The sequence below is a fragment of the Heterodontus francisci genome, chromosome 9 (assembly GCF_036365525.1).
Source record: "Heterodontus francisci isolate sHetFra1 chromosome 9, sHetFra1.hap1, whole genome shotgun sequence".
In the NCBI taxonomy this organism is placed as follows: Eukaryota; Metazoa; Chordata; class Chondrichthyes; order Heterodontiformes; family Heterodontidae; genus Heterodontus; species Heterodontus francisci.
The window spans coordinates 88,449,952-88,472,860 of NC_090379.1; the positions used below are offsets into that span (position 1 = coordinate 88,449,952).

The 22,909-nt window shown below is 41.8% G+C and overlaps 1 protein-coding gene across 10 annotated transcripts in view; it reads right to left on the reverse strand.

The window, feature by feature from the left end:
* Window positions 1–22,909, reverse strand: part of LOC137373899 (gephyrin) — a 623,883-nt gene that overhangs the window by 231,058 nt on the left and 369,916 nt on the right. For 8 of the 10 annotated variants that reach the window (XM_068039442.1, XM_068039444.1, XM_068039443.1 and 5 more), the window contains exons 6-9: window positions 21,241–21,307; window positions 20,325–20,597; window positions 20,069–20,224; window positions 18,063–18,197 (exon numbers count right to left, since the gene is read on the reverse strand). In XM_068039442.1, the coding sequence (XP_067895543.1) occupies window positions 18,063–18,197; window positions 20,069–20,224; window positions 20,325–20,597; window positions 21,241–21,307 (631 nt within the window). The remainder of the gene's footprint in view (window positions 1–18,062; window positions 18,198–20,068; window positions 20,225–20,324; window positions 20,598–21,240; window positions 21,308–22,909) is intronic. The other 2 variants (XM_068039448.1, XM_068039451.1) reach the window with 1 other exon arrangement.

The window sequence follows — 22,909 nt, forward strand, 5'->3', positions numbered from 1 at the left end:
AGGCTTGCTGCTTTCTGACAACATAGATGTACCCCAGATGGACATGATAGATACATATAATTGTGAGCCAATTTTCCAAAGTGATCCACACTGTTTCTTTTCAGGAAGGAAGGAAAAAAATCACTGCAGGGAGGGTTGCTTCTGTACAAATCTTAGAACTGGTCTTGCAGCAACACTGCCTGAAGCTTGATGTTTCATTTTCAGTCAAGAAATTAGTATTTGTGTGTAAGATTTTTTTAAAAAGTGAAAATACCTTGAAATGGCAAAAAACCCTTGCACTCTGCCAACACAGAAACTAGATTGCCTATTTCACCTCGGTAACATCACCCGGCTTTGCCCTGCCTCAGCTCATCTGCTGCTGAAACCCTCATTCATGCCTTTGTGACCTCTAGACTTGACTATTCCAATGCAGTCCTGGCTAGTCTCCCACATTCCACTCTCTGTAAACTTGAGGTCATCCAAACCTCTGCTTCCCCATGTCCGAACTCGCACCAAGTCCTGTTCACCCATCATTCCTGTGCTGGCTGAACTACAGTGGCTCCCAGTCAAGCAACGTCTTTATTTTAAAATTCTTACCCTTGTTTCCAAATCCCTCCATGGTCTTGCCTCTCCCCATCTCTGTAATCTCCTACAGCCCCACAACCCTCTGAGACATCTGTGCTCTTCTAATTCTGGCCTATTGTGCATCCCCAATTTTAATCGCTCCATCCTTGGTGGCCTTGCCTTCAGTTGCCTAGATCCTAACCTCTGGAAACCCTCCTACATCTCTCCGCCTGTCTACCCTGCTTTCCTCCTTTAAGACACTCCATAAAACCTGCCTGTTTTAAATACCACTTTGCAGTGCAGTCACTCGATTTTTTCGGGGCTCTGGAATCCATTAGTTGCTGTTTGTAAAGTTGTCTCATGAGGTCAAACGCCCAAGTTATTTGCATTGTTCATTCATGACTGAATGGGAATCATCATCATCTCTGACCATTGTCTCATATCTGTTTTGTGCAGAGAATGCAGCAACAAAATGGACTCTGTAAAGCAGTGTGTCTTGTGGTCTTATAGGTCAGCCAACATACTTTCAGCTTTTACTCCATCCAAATGTTGATTTTACTTTTCTGACCTTTCCACCTGTGCAACTGAAATATGTGAGGTTATTCTTGCTGGCATGGAAATGTTTCATACCTCATTCATCCCCATCTGTCAGATCGATTATTGCTTTGTTCAATCACAGCTGCTATTCTGCAAACTTGCGTAAAACATTCTACTCATTACACCTGGTATCTGAAGCACCTTCAGTCAACTTTACTTACTTACAACTGATGTAAATTCACAATCGCAGCCACCAAACAGAAACTCATTGAAAAGAAATGTCAACCGCTACCCTCCAGCCCCTCCAGAAGGAACTTCCTCTGATCTCTTTCCAATCTGACCCTTGTAAGTTTTTTGTGAACCCTTCCTGCCATTCTATTTCAGTCCTAAAAGTGGAGACTAATATTAATTCAGATGTGAGTTGCAAGTTGGGGGGAGGGGGGGGGGGGGCCCCGTACAATGCGTGGGAGAGCCAGAAGGAATTTCAGTGTGTCTGTCTGTGCCATTTTAACACAGCCACCTCATTATCATTTTACTTACAGGTCTGGTGTTGATTATGTGGTAATGGGCATGATGATGACCCACATGATATAATCTTAACTCCAGTTTTGAAAGGACCAAGCCAAAGATGAAACTTGGAGGAGTTTGGAGTTGGAAGCAAGAGAAGAATTTTAACAATGGATTCAGGACATTGGATGCATCCCGTTTCACTGACATCTCCCTTGACGTATTGCTGAATATTACTCAGAAAAAGATATTCTTTCCCAGCAATGGAAGGAAAAAAACCTGCTGCTGCCACAAAGAAGGCAGGACTGGAAGTGGTCCAGTTCAGCAGCAGGAGTGTAGCGTCACTCTCTGGGATTCAGTCCAGGAAGCACTTTATTAACCTAACCAGGTCAGAAAATGTGAGTATCATTGCACATTCACCTATATCTTGCTGTCCGCATCATCCTCCCTTCAATCTGCCTTGTCAAGCCTATTCCATCACATCACTCCTCACACCCACTTACCTTGCAAGCACCCCATCCTTCTCTTTCTCTGTACTTCCTCACATCCCCATCTATCCACTGTCACTCACCCTCATCCTTAAGGAATTTCATGCCTCTCCCTGATAGTTACCTTTATCAAATGCATTCCATGCATCGGGTGAACACCTGCCATTACAGTCACGAATAGATCTATTTTTTCCTCCCTTGCAGAAGAGAGTGCAGAACACTAGGGAAAGGGAGAGGGAGAGTACTGGAGGTGGTCCCCACAGATTTCCCAGCTAATAACTGCAGAGGACGAAGCAAAGGAGGTCAATGCTGTTTCAACATTTTGGCTGTTGAACATGGGAACCTCCCAGCTGTTTGGTGGTACAATTAATTAACAGTGATCCACGTCATACAACACTATCATTGTGAAATTGATTTCAGTAGCAAGAGAAATATGATCATCCTCACAATTATAAGTGTAACATTATTAACTTGCCAGTACTATTTCATATCTTTTTCCCACTTCATGGCCTTCAAGCATGTAGCAAGTTCAAGGACCTTGTGGTGAAAGGGGGACATTGAAATGAGAACTGCACTCAAAATGCTTCCCCTTCCCCCCCTACCCTAGTCAGTACCCGACATGCTACCTCGTGACCTGATGGCTGTGTGCGCCCCGGGAGCAGACTTTGGTGGGGCCCTCATGGGCTCCAAAACCCAGAGGTCATCAGCCAAGAGAATCTCAGCAGTCAGAGCAGGGATGTCAGCAGTCAGAGCAGGGATGTCAGCAATCAGAGCAGGGATGTGAGCAGTCTGTCTCTACCTCAGCTGAAGCCACAAGAGTTGCACCATATAGAAGCATTAGGAAAAGAGTAAAGCTTTGTAGTTATACAAGGCCTTGCACATGGGTGTCTGAGAAAATCTTATGCTGTGAAGTTCTTGTTCTTTATGGAACTATATAAATGTTATTATTTTGCACCATTTTTCCATCTTGTCCATTCTTGGTTGCTGGGTGGCAAGTAGTCTTTTAACTATTTGATGATGAATGTGAAGACATGAATTGATGGGGCCAATGTGGGCGTGTGAAAGGGGCAATTGGTTGTTTGCAGGACTGCTTTGTGACAATGGCACTGGCGTGGGAGGGAGTGGGGGGCAGATACGGGAAGAGTGACCATTGCATGCGCTTCTGATATTGGTTCACCAGTGCAACCAACCCAAGTGAACCTTGCATCAATAATGCATCCCTGGCATCCCAGGCAGCAATTTCAGTAATTGCTGCTGCATTGCCTTCATCACCTGCCTCCTCTCTTAGTCTTCTTCCTCCTCAGAATTGTCCGCAGATGATGTGCCTTGTTCCCCCTCAGGTCCAAACCTCGCTGCTGCACAATGCTGTGGAGTGCATAGCACTCCATGACCATTCTGGTGAGTTTAGCTCCTGATCTGTCTTGGTGCCTGAAACACATCTACTGATAGCTTGTTTGAGCACATATCTGCTGGTCCTATGGCATTCACTGTAGCGCTGCTGGGCTTCATTGGTTGTGCTTCACCCCGATACCATCAATCAAGATTGTAGTGGGTATCCGTTATCTCCTAGCTGCCATCCCTTAAGTGTGATCTGGGGATGCCCAGATTACCATGCGTGTGTAATCAATAGCACCCTGCGTCCATGGGAAGCCAGCCAGAGATGCAAACTCAAGCTCCTGCTCAATCTGTCTGATTTCACCGAGGATCCGCTTTACATAATTGCTGGCAAATATCTCCATCAGTCATCTGTCTTATGCATTTGTGGCCTATGAGATCCTGGATATCTCTCCATAAAAGGCCTGGAAGAATCCAGTGACAAAAAAGTTGAGGGCGGTAGTCCCTTTGACAGCCAATGGTAACACGTGATCACCAGGTCTTCTTCCAGGGGGCTGCAGATGTCTGCCACTATTTAGCATGACCATCTGAGCTTCATGATGTAGTACTGTTCCGACGTATGAAGGAAACCCAGCCTCTGCCTGTACACCTTGTGTTGCGGGTAGTGCCTCCTGCAAGGTGCATCTCTCTGCTGCTCTCCCTTCTGATATCCAGCTGCATGTTTCTGAACAGCAGGCTGCTGCTACTCGTCATATTGCTCCTTGCTCAATCTAAGGCAGCCAAGGCACCATACATTCGGATCTGATTCAAAAAACCTCCGAAATGTACAAAGTAATTTCTCAGCAAATGTACTCTTTCCCACTTGCAAGCAAGAAAGCAGCTGTGAGTACTGAGTATTTATTGCGGTAGTTCCATGAGTTTTCGTGAGCCCTCTCAATTGCCATTGTGTTCTTATCCTGCTTTCGATGGTGAGTTTCAGGAAGCTGGAAATCCCTTGGATGTGACATCACATTTAAAGCTATGTTGAAGTATCACTCTAACCGAGCAACCTGCCTCTCCCAAGGTGGTTGTGTGCACCAGCCTAATGTACTCAAATAAAACCCAGAAGTCAATGGGTTGGAAATGGCTTCCTTATGGGTTCAGATTTTTGCCAATTTTAACCCCAACTTGTACTCAAACTCACATGCTCCTCCAGGTTACAACTTCTCCTTATACCTTTGGATCAGAAAATGACCAGCTGGTAGCTACATATGGTGTCAGTTTTGGCTTGAATGGTTGCACTCACAACTCTGAATCAAAAGGTTGTGGTTTCAACTCCCGCTTCAAAGACTTGAAGGCAAAACCTAGATTGACACTCCAGTGCAACACTGAGGGAGTGCTGCATACCATGGCTCAGTTGGTAACACCTCTGAGCCAATGGTTGTGCATTCAAGTCCCAATTCAGGACTTGAGCACAAAAATCAAGGTGGACATTCCAGAGCAGGACTGAGGAAGTGATGCACTGTAGGAGGTGCTGTCTTTCAGATGAGATGTTAAACCAAGGCCCCATATCTGCTTTCTCAGGTGGATGTAAAAGATCCCATGGTACTATTTTGAAGAACAGCAGGGAGTTATCCCCAGTGCCCTGGCCAACATTTATCCCGCAATCAACATCATTAAAAATCTGGGAATTCAGTGGTACAAATGTAATCATGGGGTGAGTTTTATGAACTGGAAAACTTCAATTTTTTTACTCTCCTAGAGAGTCATAGAGCGATACAGCACCGAAACAGGCCCTTGGGCCCAACAAGTTCATGCTGACCATCAACCACCCATTTATACTAATCTTCCATTAATCCCATTTCCCTCTCACATCCCCACCTTCCCTCAATTATCATACCACCTACCTACACTCGGGGCAATTTACAATGGCCAATTTACCTATCAACCCGCAAATCTTTGGCATGTGGGAGGAAACCGGAGCACCCGAAGGAAACCCACGCGGTCACAGGGAGAACTTGCAAACTCCACACAGGCAGTGCCCAGAACCGAACCCGGGTCACTAGAGCTGTGAGACTGCGGTGCTAACCGCTGCGCCACGGTGCCGCCCTATATTCTGATCCAGTTTCCCTTGGAAGTTGATAATGCTTTAAAAAATGGAAATGGAGCTTTAGTATAAAGCCATTATCGAACTGTTTATCTAGAATATAAATGTTATCCTGTTCTAATGAAGTCACTGTGATAACTGAACAAATACTAAGAATATATACTGAACATGTTTTACCTGTTTACATTTTAAGCTGAGGAAAATGGTCCAAGTGCTGTTCTTTGTCTACATACAAAATGAACTGGGAATTGATTGGTTATCTTTGATAATTTGATATAAAGATAGAATAATTCTTCCCACGATAAGAACATATTTATAACTTTAATTACAAGAAAAGGCATTCAGGTCCAACAAGTCTGTTTCTTTCTGATGGATCAGCCTCACCCAAACCTACCTTCTCAAAACTCGCAGTCTTTCTTTCTCTAGAAGCTCAACTCTCTCTTGAATCCATTCATAATTTCAATGATCCTCCCAAGATATCAGGGATAAAATGATGTCCAACTTCACTCCTTAATCTTTTTAACTTCTGTTCCCTGGGATGGGCAATAAATACTGGCCGAGCCAACGATGCCCACATCCCATGAATGAATTAAAAAAAAACAAATTTGAACCCTTGGCAATAACAAACAATTTGCCTGAATCAAATTTTTCAACATCTTTCATAACATTAGAAACTTCATGAACGATACATCAAAGTCTCTTCTAAAGAAAGCAAGCACAAATTCCTTAACCTTCCCTCATAACTTTAATTCCTGATTCCTGATATCTGGAATTGTTTTGGTTTGTACCATCTTAAAGGCGATGATATCCTTTCTATGATAAGGTGATCATCGCTGTAAACTTGGATAACTATTCAATTGCACATTTCTCTGAGTTGGTACGTTGTTACTGCTTGCTTTTAGGTTGCCAGTTATCCACACAGCACTCACCTGTCAATACTGGCTCGATGTTCAATTTTCATATCAGAGTCAAAAACCCTGGCAATGGTGTCAAAACATAGTAATTCTTTTAGGGTTTTTTTCACTTTGTCAGTAATTTCCAGAATACTTCATGATTCATTACAACTTGTCAGAAATAGCATAACAATTTCACTCACAATTACAAGACTTTTTTATTCGGATCAATGGAATAAAAAAAATCTACAATTCACTTCAAATGAAAGCAAAACGACTAACTACTTGGCATGATTTAAACCTCATTTATATGTTGGAAAACTACACTCAGAGAAAAGAACATTTTATTTGGACCTAAAAAAAAAATTAAAAGTTATTTTTCTCTCTCAGTGGCATGCACATTCCCGGACTGAAAAGATGGTTGGGCCTTCTGTGTCTTTGCCAAGGCCACTCACTTAGGGTTGCCAACTCAGGTTGAATGTATTCCTGGAGGTTTCATCACATGACCCACCATTATGAACCATGATTGGTCGTCAACACATCCAACTGCATAGTGTACTGCCAATTAGAAAGCAAAATGATTCTTCATTGCCCAATTGGCTGATGCTTGACTGTTAATCAAACAGAATATTTTCCAATCTCCAATTTATTTTAATAAAAAGAAAATGAAAACCATTTTTTAAGCTCCATTGACTTTCTCCTAGAGATTAATCCTCAAAACCTGGAAACTCCAGGTCAATCCTGGGGGTTTGACAACCTACCACCAACTGCATGTCATTGTAGAAGAAATATTTCTCTCCTGCACTGTGCAGAAGTGCCTAACATCCTCTTGGCACCTCTACAAATCACATGATTCACATTACATAAAACTGAAGGCGCAATTCTAGATATGTGGACTTGTATACTTCAATTCTGTGGTACACAATGCCAACACAGCTGAAAGTTCTGTTAAAATATGTACGCAGGAGTTAGAATATCCGCTCGCTTTGTTCTGTCCCTCTCTGCACTGGTCCACTCTTCCCTCTGCTCTCTCTCTCCCTCTGTCCTCGTCTTCTACCTTCTGTTGTCTCCTCTATTTCCCTTTCTTGCTCTCTCTTCCTCTCCTGTTTCACTTGCATCCTCCCACCAAACCACCCCCACTTTTTGGACAAAGTACAGCTTTAGAAAGATTCCATTATCTTCATCAACATAATCCACATGACTGAAGACAAGGCCAGAGAGAGCATCTGGCTGCAATGTAGATAGGGGTAGAAAAAGCTTTAAAACGGCCAGGTCTGGACAACTGATAAAGGCGGTTTCCTAACTTTTCAAAATCCACCAATCAGAGAATAGCCTTTTCCAGTATCTCAGGTCTAAAATTTCAAACAGCTTGAAGGTGTTGAAATTGACTTTGTATACAATCACAAAGAAGGGAACTGACAGAAGCTTAGGAGCTGGATTGAAGATGGTCATAAGTCGTATTTGGCTAACAGATTACGTCTTAGACATCAGTGCTCTGAACCAATCAGCTCCCTTGTATAGAATGTGAAATTTGTTCTGCACTGTAAAACATGTGCGTTTTGGCCAATTTAGAGACAAAATTATGGCAGAGAGTTTGAGGCCCCTGCAAGTCACAGTATTAAAATAATACTGTGACTTCCTAGACTTAAAATTGACTTTGAGATAAAACTTTTCAATAAAATTTACAATAATTAGCATGTCGGATATACAGGTTACATTGAACCTCTGCTTTATATCTTTCATTCAGCTGCTTTTTGATTTCCATTACAGTCAAAAGAAAAAGCGATCACAGTAATATAACCAATCAATAACTAACTGTTGCCTTCCCAGTAAAATGTTGCTGACATACTGGAATAACCTGCTGTAATACATGTATTTGTCTTTGAAAAACTCTTGAAAACAACCAAATTCGTGCCCTGTTAACATGGGTGATAAGTGATGCTGCCCTCTTTGGGATTTGCAATTATCATCTTCTCCAGTTTATGACAGCTAAGTACTGTGGATGCTGGGGATCTGAAATAAAAACAAAATGCTGGAACTACTCAGCAGGTCTGGCAGCATCTGTGGAGACAGAAAAAGAGTGAACACTTCAAGCAATGATTATAATGAGTTCTCTTATGTTGTCTGATGCAACATAAATGAGATGCGTGGACTTCAGTTGGTTGAAGATCACAAACAGGTTTATTTACAACTAGACTATTATATACAGTACAGAGCTAATTATTTACAGAACCTTACTCTGGGTGTTACAGTTGTAGATTGACTCTGGCTTTGAGTCACATGACTGCATCCTGGTACTTAGCTCATTAGCATACTAATATCTTAAAGGGACACCACTCTTAAAGGCAATCATACAGCATTCCGCTTCTTTCCAAAAATAAGTCTCGTATGCTAAAAGTAAAAATACATAAAATTAGATATCAAAATTATTTACACAGGTATAGAGATTATGAACTTTACACCTGCAAAAGCTTAAGAGTTCATAGATCATTTCAGTAGTTTGACAACTCTTCCAGATCTGGTTATGGTATAATCTTCTGGGGATATCATCCTTGGCTGTTTTGGATGTGCCGGCATGTTGTCACTGTGTAGGTTGTTGTCCTGTTGTTCTGTCACACCCTCATTGTCAGAGTGTGTTCTTTCGAGTCTGCTGTGCACAACTGGGGTATTGCACACTTTTAGTTGGCTACGGTTCCTTCTCAACACCGCATTGCTAGGTGTTGTAATCCTGTAGGTCCTACGCTCACTGCAAATTTTGGATATCTCTGCGGATAGTCATGTTCTCATTGTGGGGTGTATGTCCCTGACCTTTTGCCCTACCTGTAGCTGAGGTAGTTCCATCCTGCGTGCCAGTCATGCACCATCTTCATTCTCCCCTGTTTGTCGAGCAGCGTCTCCTGCATCTTGGAGAATTTGGACAGATGGTGGCTTGGCAGAGTTGTTCGCATTTGTCTGCCAAACATGATCTCTGCTGGTGACGGTAAACCCAAATCCATAGTTGTAGCTCTGAGGTGGAACACGGCAACATGAAAATCATGTTTCGCTGTCCTGCACTTCAGGATAATTGACGACTGTGCGAACCATTCGCTCGGCAAGATCATTAGCTCCAGGGTAATGTGGTGAGGATGTCACATGGTTTAAGCCCCATTTGGCGCACATATCCCTGAAAGGCCTTCCTGTGTACCGTGGCCCATTGTCAGAAATGATTTCTTCAGGTGTACTGAATGGACTGAATATGGCACTCAATGTGTCTGCGATGACCACACTTGAAGTGTCTTTTACCCGTCTGATAATTGGAAATTTGGAGAAATAATCAGTGACTAAGATAAAGTCATCTCCATTAACGGAAATCAAGTCAGTGGCGATTTTGGACCAAGGGATTGATGGAATCTCGTGAGGGTGTATTCTTTGCGTTGTTGTGGCTGTTGGCTCTGGCATGCCTCGCACATCCTCAGTACCCTTTCAATGTCAGTGTTTATTCCTGGCCAATAAACAGTGTCTCGTGCCAGTCGTCTTGTTCGCTCTATGCCCATGTGGCCTTGGTGAAGTTCTGAGAGGATGTCCTCTCGGAGAGCTTTTGGGCATAATCACTTCTTTTCCCTTGAAGGTGATGTCTCTCGAGATACTGAGTTCATCTCTGTAAGGCCAGAAGCATCTGAGGGTTTCTGGCACCTCTTTTACTGTGTCAGGCCAACCTTCTATGATGATTCTTCACAGTGCATTCAGTTGTGGGCCATTGGCTGTTTCTGATTGTAGTTGGTCACATCTGTGCTGACTAAAATGCAACAAATTGATTTTCAGCACACCTTCCACCTCGATGTCCATGCTGTCTACTTGTAGATCCAGTGGAATTTCTTCATCCTTGCTCAGTCATAGAGTTTTACAGCACAGAAACAGGCCCTTCGGCCCAACGCGCCTGCGCCGACCTTCAAGCACCCATCCAAACTAATCCCATTTTCCCACACTTGGCCCATAGCCTTGTATGCTATGATGTTTCAAATGCTCATTTCGATATTTCTTAAATGTTGTGAGGGTTCCTGCCTCAACCACCCCTTCAGACAGTGTGTGCCAGATTCTAACCACTCTCTGGGTGAAAAGATTTTTCCTCAACTCCCCTCTAAACTTCCTGCCCCTTACCTTAAATCTATGCCCCCTAGTTATTGACCCCACTGCTAAGGGAAAAGGTTTCTTCCTATCTATCCTATCAATGCCCCTCATAATTTTGTGTACCTCAATCAGGTCCCTCCTCAGCCTTCTCCGCTCCAAGGAAAACAACCCCAGCCTATCTAGTCTCTCTTCATAGCTGAAATGCTCCAGCCCAGGAAACAGCCTGGTGAATCTCCTCTGCACCCTCTCCAGTACAATCACATCCTTCCTATAGTGTGATGACCAGAACTGTACACAGTAATCCAGCTGTGGCCTAACTAGTGTTTTATACATCTCCATCATAACCTCACTGCTCTTATATTCTATGCCTCGGCTAATAAAGGCAAGTATCCCATATGCCTTCCTAGCCACCTTATCTACCTGTGCTGCTGCCTTCAGTGATTTATGCGCAAGCACCCCAGGTCCCTCTGACCCTCTGTACTTCCTAGGGTCCTACCATCCATTGTATATTCCATTGCCTTGTTAGTCCTCCCAAAGTGCATCACCTCACACTTCTCAGGATTAAACTCCATCTGCCACAGCACTGCCCATCTTACCAGCCCATCCATATCGACCTGTAATCTAAGGCTTTCCTCCTCACTATTTATGACACCACCAATTTTCATGTGTTCTGCGAACTTATTGATCATACCTCCTGAATTCACATCTAAATCATTAATGTACACTACAAACAGTAAGGGTCCCACACCGATCCCTGCGGTACCCCACTGGTTACAGGCCTCCATTCGCGAAAACAACCCTCGACCATCACCCACTGCCTCTTGCCACTAAGCCAATTTTGAATCCAATTTGCCAAATTACCCTGGATCCCATGGGCTCTTACTTTCTTAACCAATATCCCATGTGGGACCTTATCAAAAGCCTTACTGAAGTCCATGTAGACTACATCAACTGCTTTACCCTCATCTACACATCTAGTCACCTCCTCGAAAAATTCAATCAAATTTGTTAGACATGTTCTTCCCCTGACAAAGCCATGCTGACTATCGCTGATTAATCCCTGCCTCTCCAAGTGGAGATTAATCCTGTCCCTCAGAATCTTTTCCAATAATTTCCTTACCACTGACATTAGACTCTCAGGCCTATAATTACATGGATAATCCCTGCCACCCTTCTTGAATAATGGTACCATATTCGCTGTCCTCCAGTCCTCTGGCACCTCTCCTGTGGCCAGAGAGGATTTGAAAATTTGTGTCAGAGCCCCCGCTATCTCCTCTGTTGCCTCACATAACAGCCTGGGATACATCTCATCTGGGCCTGGGGATTTATCCACCTTTAAGCCCGCTAATACAGCTAATACTTCCTCCTTTTGAAATCCCTTACTATTATTACCCTATTATTTTTGCACCTCTCTGAGATTTGCCTACATATCTGCTCCTTTATCACTCCCTGACTGTTTGGAGGCCTGCCGTACACTCCCAACCAAGTGATAGCCCCCTTTTTGTTTTTAAGTTCTACCCATATGGCCTCATTAGAGGACCCTTCGAAGATATCATCCCTCCTGACTGCAGTAATTGTCTCTTTAATGAATTGTGCAATGCCACCTCCTCTTTTACCCCCTCCCCTATCACATCTGAAGATTCTACACCCTGGGATATTAAGCTGTCAGTCCTGCCCTTCCCTCAACCATGTCTCAGTGATCGCAATAATATCATATTCCCATGTGTTCATCAACACCCTCAATTCATCTGACTTACTAGTAAGACTCTTTGCATTAAAATAGATACAATCCAGCCTTGCATTATTTGCTTGAGCCTTAACAGGTCTACATTTACTCTGCCCTCCAGACTGACTTCGCTTCTAATTTATATTTGATTGTACATCATCCCCTACTGTGCTTCCACTCGGTATCCCATCCCCCTGCCAACTTAGTTTAAACCCTCCGCAACAGCACTAGCAAATCTCCCAGCAAGGATGCTGGTCCCGTTCCGGTTTAGGTGCAACCCGTCCATCTTATACAGATCCCACCTTCGCCAGAAACAGGCCCAGTGATCAAGAAAACTGGCAATCTGCTCAGCGTAACTGAGGTGACCATTTTAGTACCCAGTATGTAGCAGATGTCGAAGTCGTATCCCTGTACTTTCACTAAAAGTCACTGTAGTCGAGGTGGTGAGCTTGTCAATGGTTTGCGCCAGATCATCTCCAGTGGTTTGTGGTCAGTTTCCACCGTGAACTGCTTGTTAAACAGGTAGGTGTGGAACCTTGTGATCAGAAACACCAGAGCAAGTGTTTCACGCTCTATGTTTGAGTAATTGGACTGTGCTGAGGATAAACATTTGGACCCGAATGCAATTGGTCTGCCGTCCTGTAGGATCCACGCTCCTAGCCCTTCCTGTGAGGTGTCAACTTCCAGGATTGCCTTCTTCCTTGGATTGTAGGACTACAGGGTACGGCTTTCTGTTGACAATGCTTGTTTGAGAGTCAAAAACGTATGCTGATGACCCTCCTGCCATACAAATGGTACGTCTTTCTTTAGGAGCTCTCTCAGTGATGATGTTCTGTCAGAAAAATTTGGAATGTATGGTGCCAAAAAGTTGAAAAATTCAAGACACCTCTGGAGGTCTTCCTGGTCTTGTGGGGTAGGCATATGCCTTACAACTTCGTCTTTGCCAGGATCAGGACGGATTCTGCGACCTGAATAGATGGATCCAAAGAAACTGATCTGACTCACATTCACCTGGCATTTCTAGCTGCTAAAATGAGCCCTTTGCAATGAGCTACTGCCATCAATGAATGGAAATTTCAATTATGTTCTTCTTTGGTTTTGCCCATTACAGCATGGTCATTGGCAATGCATATGCAGCCAGGCAAATTTTCTATAATTCTGTCCATATGATGCTGAAACAGATCTTGACTGACAGACAAGCCGAAGGGTAGTCTCTGGAAGCAGTATCTTCCAAATGGTGTCCTGAATGTGGTGACTTCTTGAAATTCCTTAGCTAGGTGTACTGATCAATATCCATGTTTAGCATCCAACTTGGAGAAGAATTTGGCTCCTGTGAACTTGGGATTGAATTCTTCTAATGCCAGAATTTTGTGGGGGCATCTCTTTAGGGAACAGTTTAGACACCTCGGATCTACACACACCCTGATTGCTCCATCCTTCTTTGGTACGCATGTGATTGAGCTGCGATGATGATGCACATGATGGATGATGCCGTTGCGTTCCATATCATCTAACTTGTGCTTAAGCTTTTCTTATATGTACACGCTGCACTTTCTGGGGGGGGGGGGGTAGGTGGGTCGATTGACGGAATTGCATCCTCTCTGAGATGCATTATGGCATCACCTTTGAAATCTCTTTTTTTTTCTATGGCATTGAACCAGACCGGGTACATTTGCTGTACATCGTGGACTGACTCAATGCGGGTACCCTTGGTCTCTTCTGCTGTAATGGGTACCTTGGTGACCTCATGGATGGTCACGATGTTGAGGTCCTTACCTGCTAGTAGCCCTTCCACTGCTGGTCTACTCGTGTCTACAAGGTAGAATGCTTGTGGTTTCCATGCCGACTTGCCATAGCTGCATTGCATTGCTAGTGTACCAATGCAGATAACTTGGCAGATGTCAGTTGTATCATTTATTTCCAACAATTCCGGTACATATCTTTGAGGATACGGACTGGTAGGATATTTGCACTAGTGTTGGTGCCAATCCTGATCCTGAGTGTATGTTTGCCAGCTTTCTTTAGGCACGTGATATTAATAGTGGCAAAAGCTTCCAGTTGTTCTACTGCATCAATGTGGTGTGTTAGGTTCATGATGTGGAACACCTGTTCGTATTCTGGCTGAGAATGAATTCTCATTAAGTCTTGTCTCAGGTCTGTTTCGCTGTGGACCTGGTGCATCGGCTTGCGTTTACGCAGGTCTCTGGCTCTCTCCTTGCTTCTGTTGCCCCTATTGCTACACCTGTCTTCTGTTTGTCTGTATCCTGCTGTGGCCTCTAGCTGCTTCTTGGGAGCCAGCTCTCTTGCACAGTGTCCTTTAGCACCACACACCTTGCACAGGTCTTGGAATGCAGGACAACTTCGCAGTGAGTGGGACAAACCACTCTTACCACACAGCCTGCTTGCTCTTTTCGGCCTGGTTATTTTACCCATGTTGTTAACTACATCTAGTGCTTGCAGGTACTGTTGTCCAGCCACAATGGTTTCATATTTCCTGCTATCTTTCAGCAGTGCATCAATGCTGTGACCTTTCTTTTTCCCCAAGAGGTCTTTCTGAAACGCTTCGATGGGTGTTGATGCAAACACTAGCTCCATTATTCGGTCCGACAGCTCAGGTTCTGAGAAGTCGCATTCGTTGCCCTTACTACGGCATCTACTGATGAACTGGTCTATTGATTCCTGTGGCTGTTGCCTGTAGGAGATCAATTCCAAGCGATGAATTCTAAAATTCACTCGTAATCGGAGCTGACTTCTAGCACTTTCTGTATCTTTGCGGGATCCTTCTTGTCCTCGTCAGATAGTCCAAAGGTGTTGATTCTGTGTAATCCCTCATTTCAAGTTGCTATTAGTATTTTTACAGCCTTTCTTTCTGGTTCTACAATTATTTGGTCTGTGAAGAATAACTGCATTCTTTGTTTGAGCAGTTGGAACTCTAACATTAGCATACTAAGATCTTCAAGGGACAACACTAGCAAAAGACAATCATACAACAATGACCCTTTGTCAGAACTGGCAATTCCGATGAAGGGTCATCGACCTGAAACATTAACTCTATTTCTCTCTCTACAGATGCTGCCAGACCTCCTGAGCAGTTCCTGCATTCCTTGTTTTTATTTGCTCCAGTTTATGCTTCACTCACACAAGGACAGCCTATCTCATTAGATCGGACTCTGTGCAAGTAAAGAGATCATGATGCAAAAAAGGAACAGCATAAGCTTGAGGCATTGGCAAAGCCAGTTGCAAGCTGCTTCAATATTTTATTCGGTTCTTCCTGACCTGCGTGGAAGGCTTTATACTGGCAGCTTTACATCATTAAGGTTTCATACCAGCAACATTACCTACGAGAGGCAACAATGTCATTTTTTGTGAACAAGAGTTACAATAAAATCCAATATACAATCCACATCCTGATGCAGTCTTTTGTATTTTCAAAACATGGCTGGAACATTTGCGCAATGATGGGAATTTATTGAAATGGTAACCATAATTAAGAGTGACCTATCTACTAGTATGATCTAGGTCTGGATTTACTACACTTTTGAATAAGAGCAATCAGCAAATATTGTCTCTTATTTAAGAGCTATCTGGGAAAAAAAGTATTTTCATAATCTCTTTTGCCACATCGATTCACCTATGAGTGCTTAAACTCCACTTGGAACAGTGTTCAAGGAACCACATTTCATGTTCACATCATGATCAGCCACACTGCAGCATCTATTTGTAACTAGATGAAGGGTGGCACATTTAATAAAATGTTACTGAGAGCTCCTGTGAGTTCAGATTAATGTTAGTGAATTCTGCCTGCAGAAATGTGCTACCTGAATTAATCCTTCTTCACTGTAACTAAAAATACAAGTGCAAAACAAAAAAACAAAGTACAGCAATGAACCAGGCTGTTGAATCAGGTGATGCTTCAAGTAAAATTTGGGAACAGGGGAGCTCATTACTGACACCATTGCAAATTGAAACTCAAAACATTTAAATAAAACCAATGAAATTGTTATTCTGTAAAACTAAAAGAATATTGAGATATTTTTATTGCCCAGGGTGAATAATTAGAAAATGAATCAATGAGCCAACGGTGAGTCTCACTCTGCATAACTCTGTCACAAGATTTGAATCTATACAGTCAACAGATTTAATTTGCAGTTAGATATTTGGGTGGCACTAATCCAGCCAATTGAATCAACTGCTAATGACATTCTTAGTCAACCAGGACATTGCAATTAAGATGATCAACATAATTTTTTTTAAAAAGGAAGGCAGTTAATGGCATGGAGTCTGGCCTCTCAACCTTTTCCAGTGACACACATTTACACAATAGAACAAAGATAGCTAATTATGATGATCCGCGAAGATTTTGGAGAAGTTCACAAAGGTATACAAGCTTCCGTCAGCTAATCAGTATCTGATTATGGATCTACAATGGTAGAATTTGGGGAAGGGGAGAAAGGACACATTTGTGAGAGTGGTTTAACAACTAGAAAACAAACTTGTAATCCAAAAGGTGACCCATTAAGATTATCTCATCTACATTCAAAATAGTGAGTTGAGAACCAACATTTTCAAAGCAGTGTAAGGGAAGAAACTATTGTTGGACGATTTTAAAGATTTTTTTCTTCCACATATCCTCCTCTCACGAAAGTGAAACACATAATAGAAAGCAGGGGGCTGTGCATTATAAAGCCACAACTTTCTTTCTGAATATGAATTTGATTCCAACATCTGTATATATTGTCCAAAAGCAAAAGCACCTAAATGCATAATTGAGCAAAAGACCTTTGCGACAATAGCATGATAGCCAAATTAAGAGTAGAAATACATGGAATATCTCTGCCATTAGAATAGGTCTTTGATGGTCAGAATACTTGACTAAAGAAGTGAATATGATTTTAAACTAAAGCAAGAAAACAGGACGTGAAAACAGAGTTCAATCGGCAAACCCAGCATTTCCCCTGCCCTCAAGATCTGAGTTGAGCTACATCAGGTCAAATCACTTGACGCTAATTTTCCCATCAGCACTGTTCTGGCAAGGTACAGATTTCTCACATCTCCTCATTATTAATTCTTCCATGGGGTTCTGCATCATACTTTTGTCAATTTTTTTCAGCTCTAGCATCTAAGGTTTTAGAGTTATTTTTGTAAATTATTTCCTTGCATACTAAAATTTTATCAAGTTATAAGATAAACTGGCTTAAACAGCAGTACACACAGCATCTGTGAAATTAGATGGGAATAAACTCTGTATAATCTCAATATATTAGTTCAAAATCTGCTCTAGTAGAATGCAGATGCATTGATTTACCAGCACTTTATCATCAACTGGATATCAAATGGTGTAATATTAAAAATACAGCTAAGTGCATGTTACATCAGTTAAAAAAAAAGATCGTCACTGCTGCCCACCAGAACAGCTTCCCCGTGACTTATGCTGCCTGAAACATTGAAGCCTTTAAGAACCCCTTTTTCAAGGAAACAACTGCTCTTCTCAGAGCAAATTCACAGGGTGTAAAAAACGTAAAATCGCCGTACTCAATGTTACCACTCTCACCATGAAAACCTTCAAACAACATTTATCATAAAAGAAATAAGCATTTTTAAGTACTGAGTGACTTCCCTTTATTAAAACAAATACAGATGATTTTTTGTTCCCTTGAGGGGGGTACTGAATGCAGATAAATTGGATTTTGTGTTATTATTACATTTCAATTTAGTTACAAAGCATTGTATTCCTGCTTTCGAGGCAATCCTCAACCATTGTTTTGTTTAAGGAACAAATGATCAATCGCCAATACAGAATTAAATGCAAGGTCCCTTAGGGTGCTCTTGGAATGACTTACTTTTGGCGTGGGACAGGAAGCTGTGGACAGACGTGATGTAGCTTGAGCTCGTGGTGATTCAGACGGAGTTGTGCTCAGTGATGCATTGTCTCGTGGAAGCACTTGAACACCACGAGAAATGATCGAGTCTGGGATCTGAAAGTATAACAAATGCTGAAGATAATAAATTACAACAAACATTCACTTATTGCTCAATTCAGCTTCATATTTGTACATTAGAAAATAGAAAGTGGACTTTCACCTATTTTTAGTACGCATCTCAAATTGGATGGTACTTCATTTTACTTTCATATACAAAGCTACAAGTGGCAAATTTTAAACTAAAATTGTAATAACTGTAATAATGTAACTTATCATTTTCTATTTTTAAAACAATACTTTTTGTTAAGCTCATAGTGAGAGTTGCCCAATTCTTAAACTGTCAAGTTGACAAGAAGGAAAGCAATAAAAGCCATTAAAAGGCCATTAAAATACATTTATTTCTAAGCAATGCTTTATGTTACAATCCCACAACTCATCTACTTGCATAACCATCATTCTGCTAAATTCTAGTACTATTTTACATACAGACTGGATTATTTCTTAGTCTCACTAAATAACTATGTTATTTTTCCATTGCTGCAACATTGTGATATAACAAACAACAAGCTCAATCATTTCATACATAACAGCAATCATGAAACGTATTAATTAAACTTGATAAATTGTACCAAACATTTCATTTATATCATTATACTTCTGGAAATTGATCACTTGCACTAATATGGCAGCAGCGATCACTTCTGCAAAGTATGGTTTCCCAAACGTCATAGTTTTGTAGAGTGGCGTGCACCATTTTTGAATTGGGATCCACTGATTAAATACTTTTCATACAAATTAAAAAGGCAAAATAAACATGCAGTGCAAACTGGATTTTTAAAAAAATTAGGTATCCATTAGAAGTTTGTTTGAAAAATTTACAAATGTCTATGACAGTAATGATGTAGATATTAAAAGAAAACTGCGATTGGTGGGGCTCACTTCAGTTGGTCTAGGTAGGTTAGATTTAACACTAGCGAGAATCAGCGATACAAAATATCCTCTGATCTCTTCCAGATTTTCTTAGCATTTTTTGTTTAAATTTATTTAAGCTAAGTTGATTAAGCGAGCCCATTTTTGAAGAGGGTGCTGCCACCTTGTTTACTGTCTTCAGAAGTAATATTGCAGTTTTCAAAGCAAATTTGAAGCACATCTACAAAATCTACAGGTTTTTGAGAATCAGTTTGATTTTTTATGTCCTTCATAACTATGAACCAAATTCTCTAAAGGCAATTTTAAAAGGAAAATGAAATGAAAGGCAACTCAAGATCTACAGCAACCACTGTGCAAAGTACACACTGAAACAGGGGAAACTTTTGTGCATCCTGCAATTTTTCTATCAACAAAACTTTTTAAAAATTCTACAACCATTTTCAATTTGTATCCAGATACATTTATAACTATTATAATTCAATATTGTGTCTCAGCTTTGCAAGCAACCTTTATATTAATGGTGTCTGTCTGTAATAACTACTGTAGCACTTATAAGTTGCTTGTAGTCACTGGATTTCCTCATAAGGCTATTTCTATGTTCCTACTATCTATCTCAATCTAGTTTAACATTACTAGCACTCAATATTTAATCCCACAGGCTGTCCTAAAGGGAAGGCATTTAGTCATTTAGTCCAACAGTGAAAAAAGTACACCTTTTATGTACAAGGACATTTTTACGTCTAATGCTCAGTGAAAAATGAAAAATAAATTAGTGAATGAGTCACATGAAATCAATGAGAACAATGAAAAAACAATCACAATTATGAAGGTACATAATTTGGTGACAATTTAACAGGATGAACGTGTTGAAAAGGATAACCTAAATGGCTAAAATCTAATTGAAACAATAAAATCAGTGCAAGTGGTTCATTTCCTCACAGTAGCACAATGTAGTGCCAGGTGTTTACTTTTAATGCCTCTTTGCTGTCTCTTACCGGCTCTCCTGCACTGATGGCAGTATGAGAGTGATGACCAATGAGACCAGGGACAGGTTTACCACCTTTAGCCATGACAGGAGCGGGGCTGTGTACAAGTTGGAAGCTCTGATGTACAACACAACTATCAGCACTATGACAGGAAAATACAGGAAACTGGAGAAAAACAAGCAAAAATGATTTGATGGGTAACAATGAAATAGGTAGGTTTGATTCTACATGTATGAATATCCCTATTCAGTGGGCAGTTTCTTACCTTTGCTGCTATGGCTGCTGCAGTGATGTGCGAGGACGAACTCTCTTCAGTTGAAGCCACTCCACTGTCTTTCTTCTCTTCCTCCTCATCTTCACATTGAACACCTTTGTCTTCTGTCTGTTTGTGTGGGCTGGTGGTAGGGGGAGGAGACAATGGTGGTGGAGGTGATGGAAGGTCCTCCAGCTCATCATGAACTTCTTTTACTTTCACAATTGCATCTCGCAACAAGTCGATAGCATGAGGTAGGGCAGGTAATATAAACTGGAAGCATTCCTGAATATAATATAAAAGTCAGATTATAATCTCCTAAGAATTATAAAGTTATCAGTTGAGAAACCACTCAAAATAAGTGACATTACCATCCTCTGTGTACATAATGATTTCATAAATCATGCAACAAACAACGGCTTTAAGGAATACAAATACATGTTTCTGTCATATTTATAACGTCGTAACCATAGGCACTATTTCATGGGTTTTCTGTTTATTGATAGCATAGTATTGCTGAGTTAACGGTTTCTGTTTGCTAAAGGATATTCTACAGCACTATGGATAATAGGGAAATTGTTTTTACTGTTTAAATACTCAATGGATTTTGCTGAGCCCACAAAAACAATAGAAGTAGTTCCATTGGAAAAAACTGATGTCAAGTCTCATCTTCTGGTCTGAACAATGTGGTGCATTAAAAGTAGAGTTTTGGGGTGCATCTTGATCTAGCAACACAGATACGTAATGAAGCAGCTAACATTATGTGTAGATACAACTGGGATATACAAACATACATTACATTTTACCTGGAGAGGGAATAATAGAGACCACAGCAGTCAATTAACCATGCTCACAACACTTGTGTGCACTATATAAACAGGGCCACAATCTCCAGCACAGAAACAATGGAAGTAATATGAAGTCCTACCTGTGAACCTTTCTTGCTACCAGGCAGATTAATAATCAGAGTTTTGCCCCTTATTCCACATACAGGTCTGACAATAAAAATAAAATAATAATAAGCAGGTGCACATTTTATATACAACATACAATGACATCATCTTGGAAAAAACCTGAAAACAGGTGTTCTGCTTCATCAACCCACCCTAAAAATAAACTTGATCTCTCCTTTATCACCCATTGATGAAGTGGCATTGGATGTTCTTCATGTTAAAGGAGTTATATAAATCTACACTGTTGATACACCTAATAAAGAAATTGAAGAAAGAAAATCTTGCATTTATATAGCACCTTTCACAATCCCAGGACTTCCCGAAGCACTTCACAGCTAATGAAGTGCTTTTGAAGTGTAGTTACTGTTGTAATGTAGGAAAAGCAACAGCCAATTTGCACACAGCAACCTCCCACAAACGGCAATGTGGTAATGACCAGATAATCTTTTTCAGTGGTGTTGGTTAGGCAAAGGAAGTGCAAAAACATGAAACATTTTTCTACAGAAATTATTTGACGTTCTCTGAATGTGAAGGGTAGCATGAAGTGTTGAAGTCCCAATGCACTACATCACTGAATAAGGGGACATAGGTTAATTTGTAATTCTTCACATGGAATGCAGCCTCAACTGTTCTGTGGTTGGAAGGTGTCATGATGGACAACAAGTGCTTAAACATAGGAAACAAGGGGTGGACCAGAAGGGCTATCAAACTAGCTGTTCTCTCACACACCTCCAAGCATCCACTTTCAGGGAAGAATAGATAGAAGCCTGGGGTGGGGGCATGGTTCTCTGACTGCCCATTTAAGCAAGTGATGTATGCGGTGAAAGGACATCAAGCAAAAGAAGAAGTAAAACTATTATTACAGAAACACATAACGAAGTTAATTTGTTTCTAAGTTTGTGATTATATGGTTAATATGTAAAACTCCCAACCAAAAAGCTGGGAGTCACAGAGTGATACAGCACCAAAACAGGCCCATTGGCCCACCAAGTCCACGCCGACCATCAACCACCCATTTATACTAATCCTATGTTAATCCCATTTTCCCTCTCACATCCCCACCTTCCCTCAATTCTCCGACCACCTACCTACACTACGGGCAATTTTTTTTTTACAATGGCCAATTTACCTATCAACCTGCAAGTCTTTGGCTGTGGGAGGAAACTGGAGCACCCGGTGGAAACCGATGCAGTCACAGGGAGAACTTGCAAACTCCGCACAGGCAGTATCCAGAACCAAACCCGGGTCGCTGGAGCTGTGAGGTTGCGGTGCTAACCACTGCGCCACTGTGAAGCTTCAACTTATATAGTGCAAAGCATACTTTGGCTGGAGTTTTATGCCCCCCCCAAAGCGTGGGTTGGTGGCCGGGGGTCATAAAATAGAGTGGGAGGCTCGGGGGGCCCTTCCCGCGGGGTGGCGAAAACCAGCTGGCCCGCCCCAGACCAATCAAGGCCCTTAATTGGCCAGTTAACAGCCACTTAAGGGCCTCCACCCGCTGCCACGGGGATTTTACCCATGGCCAGTTAGGCGCCCAGGCCTGTGAAAAGCCGTCAGACAAAAACAAGCGGCTTTCTGATGGCCTGGGGGGGCCCTCATGATCAGGCACCCTGTGCCTGACGGAGAGCCACCACCAATGACCCAACC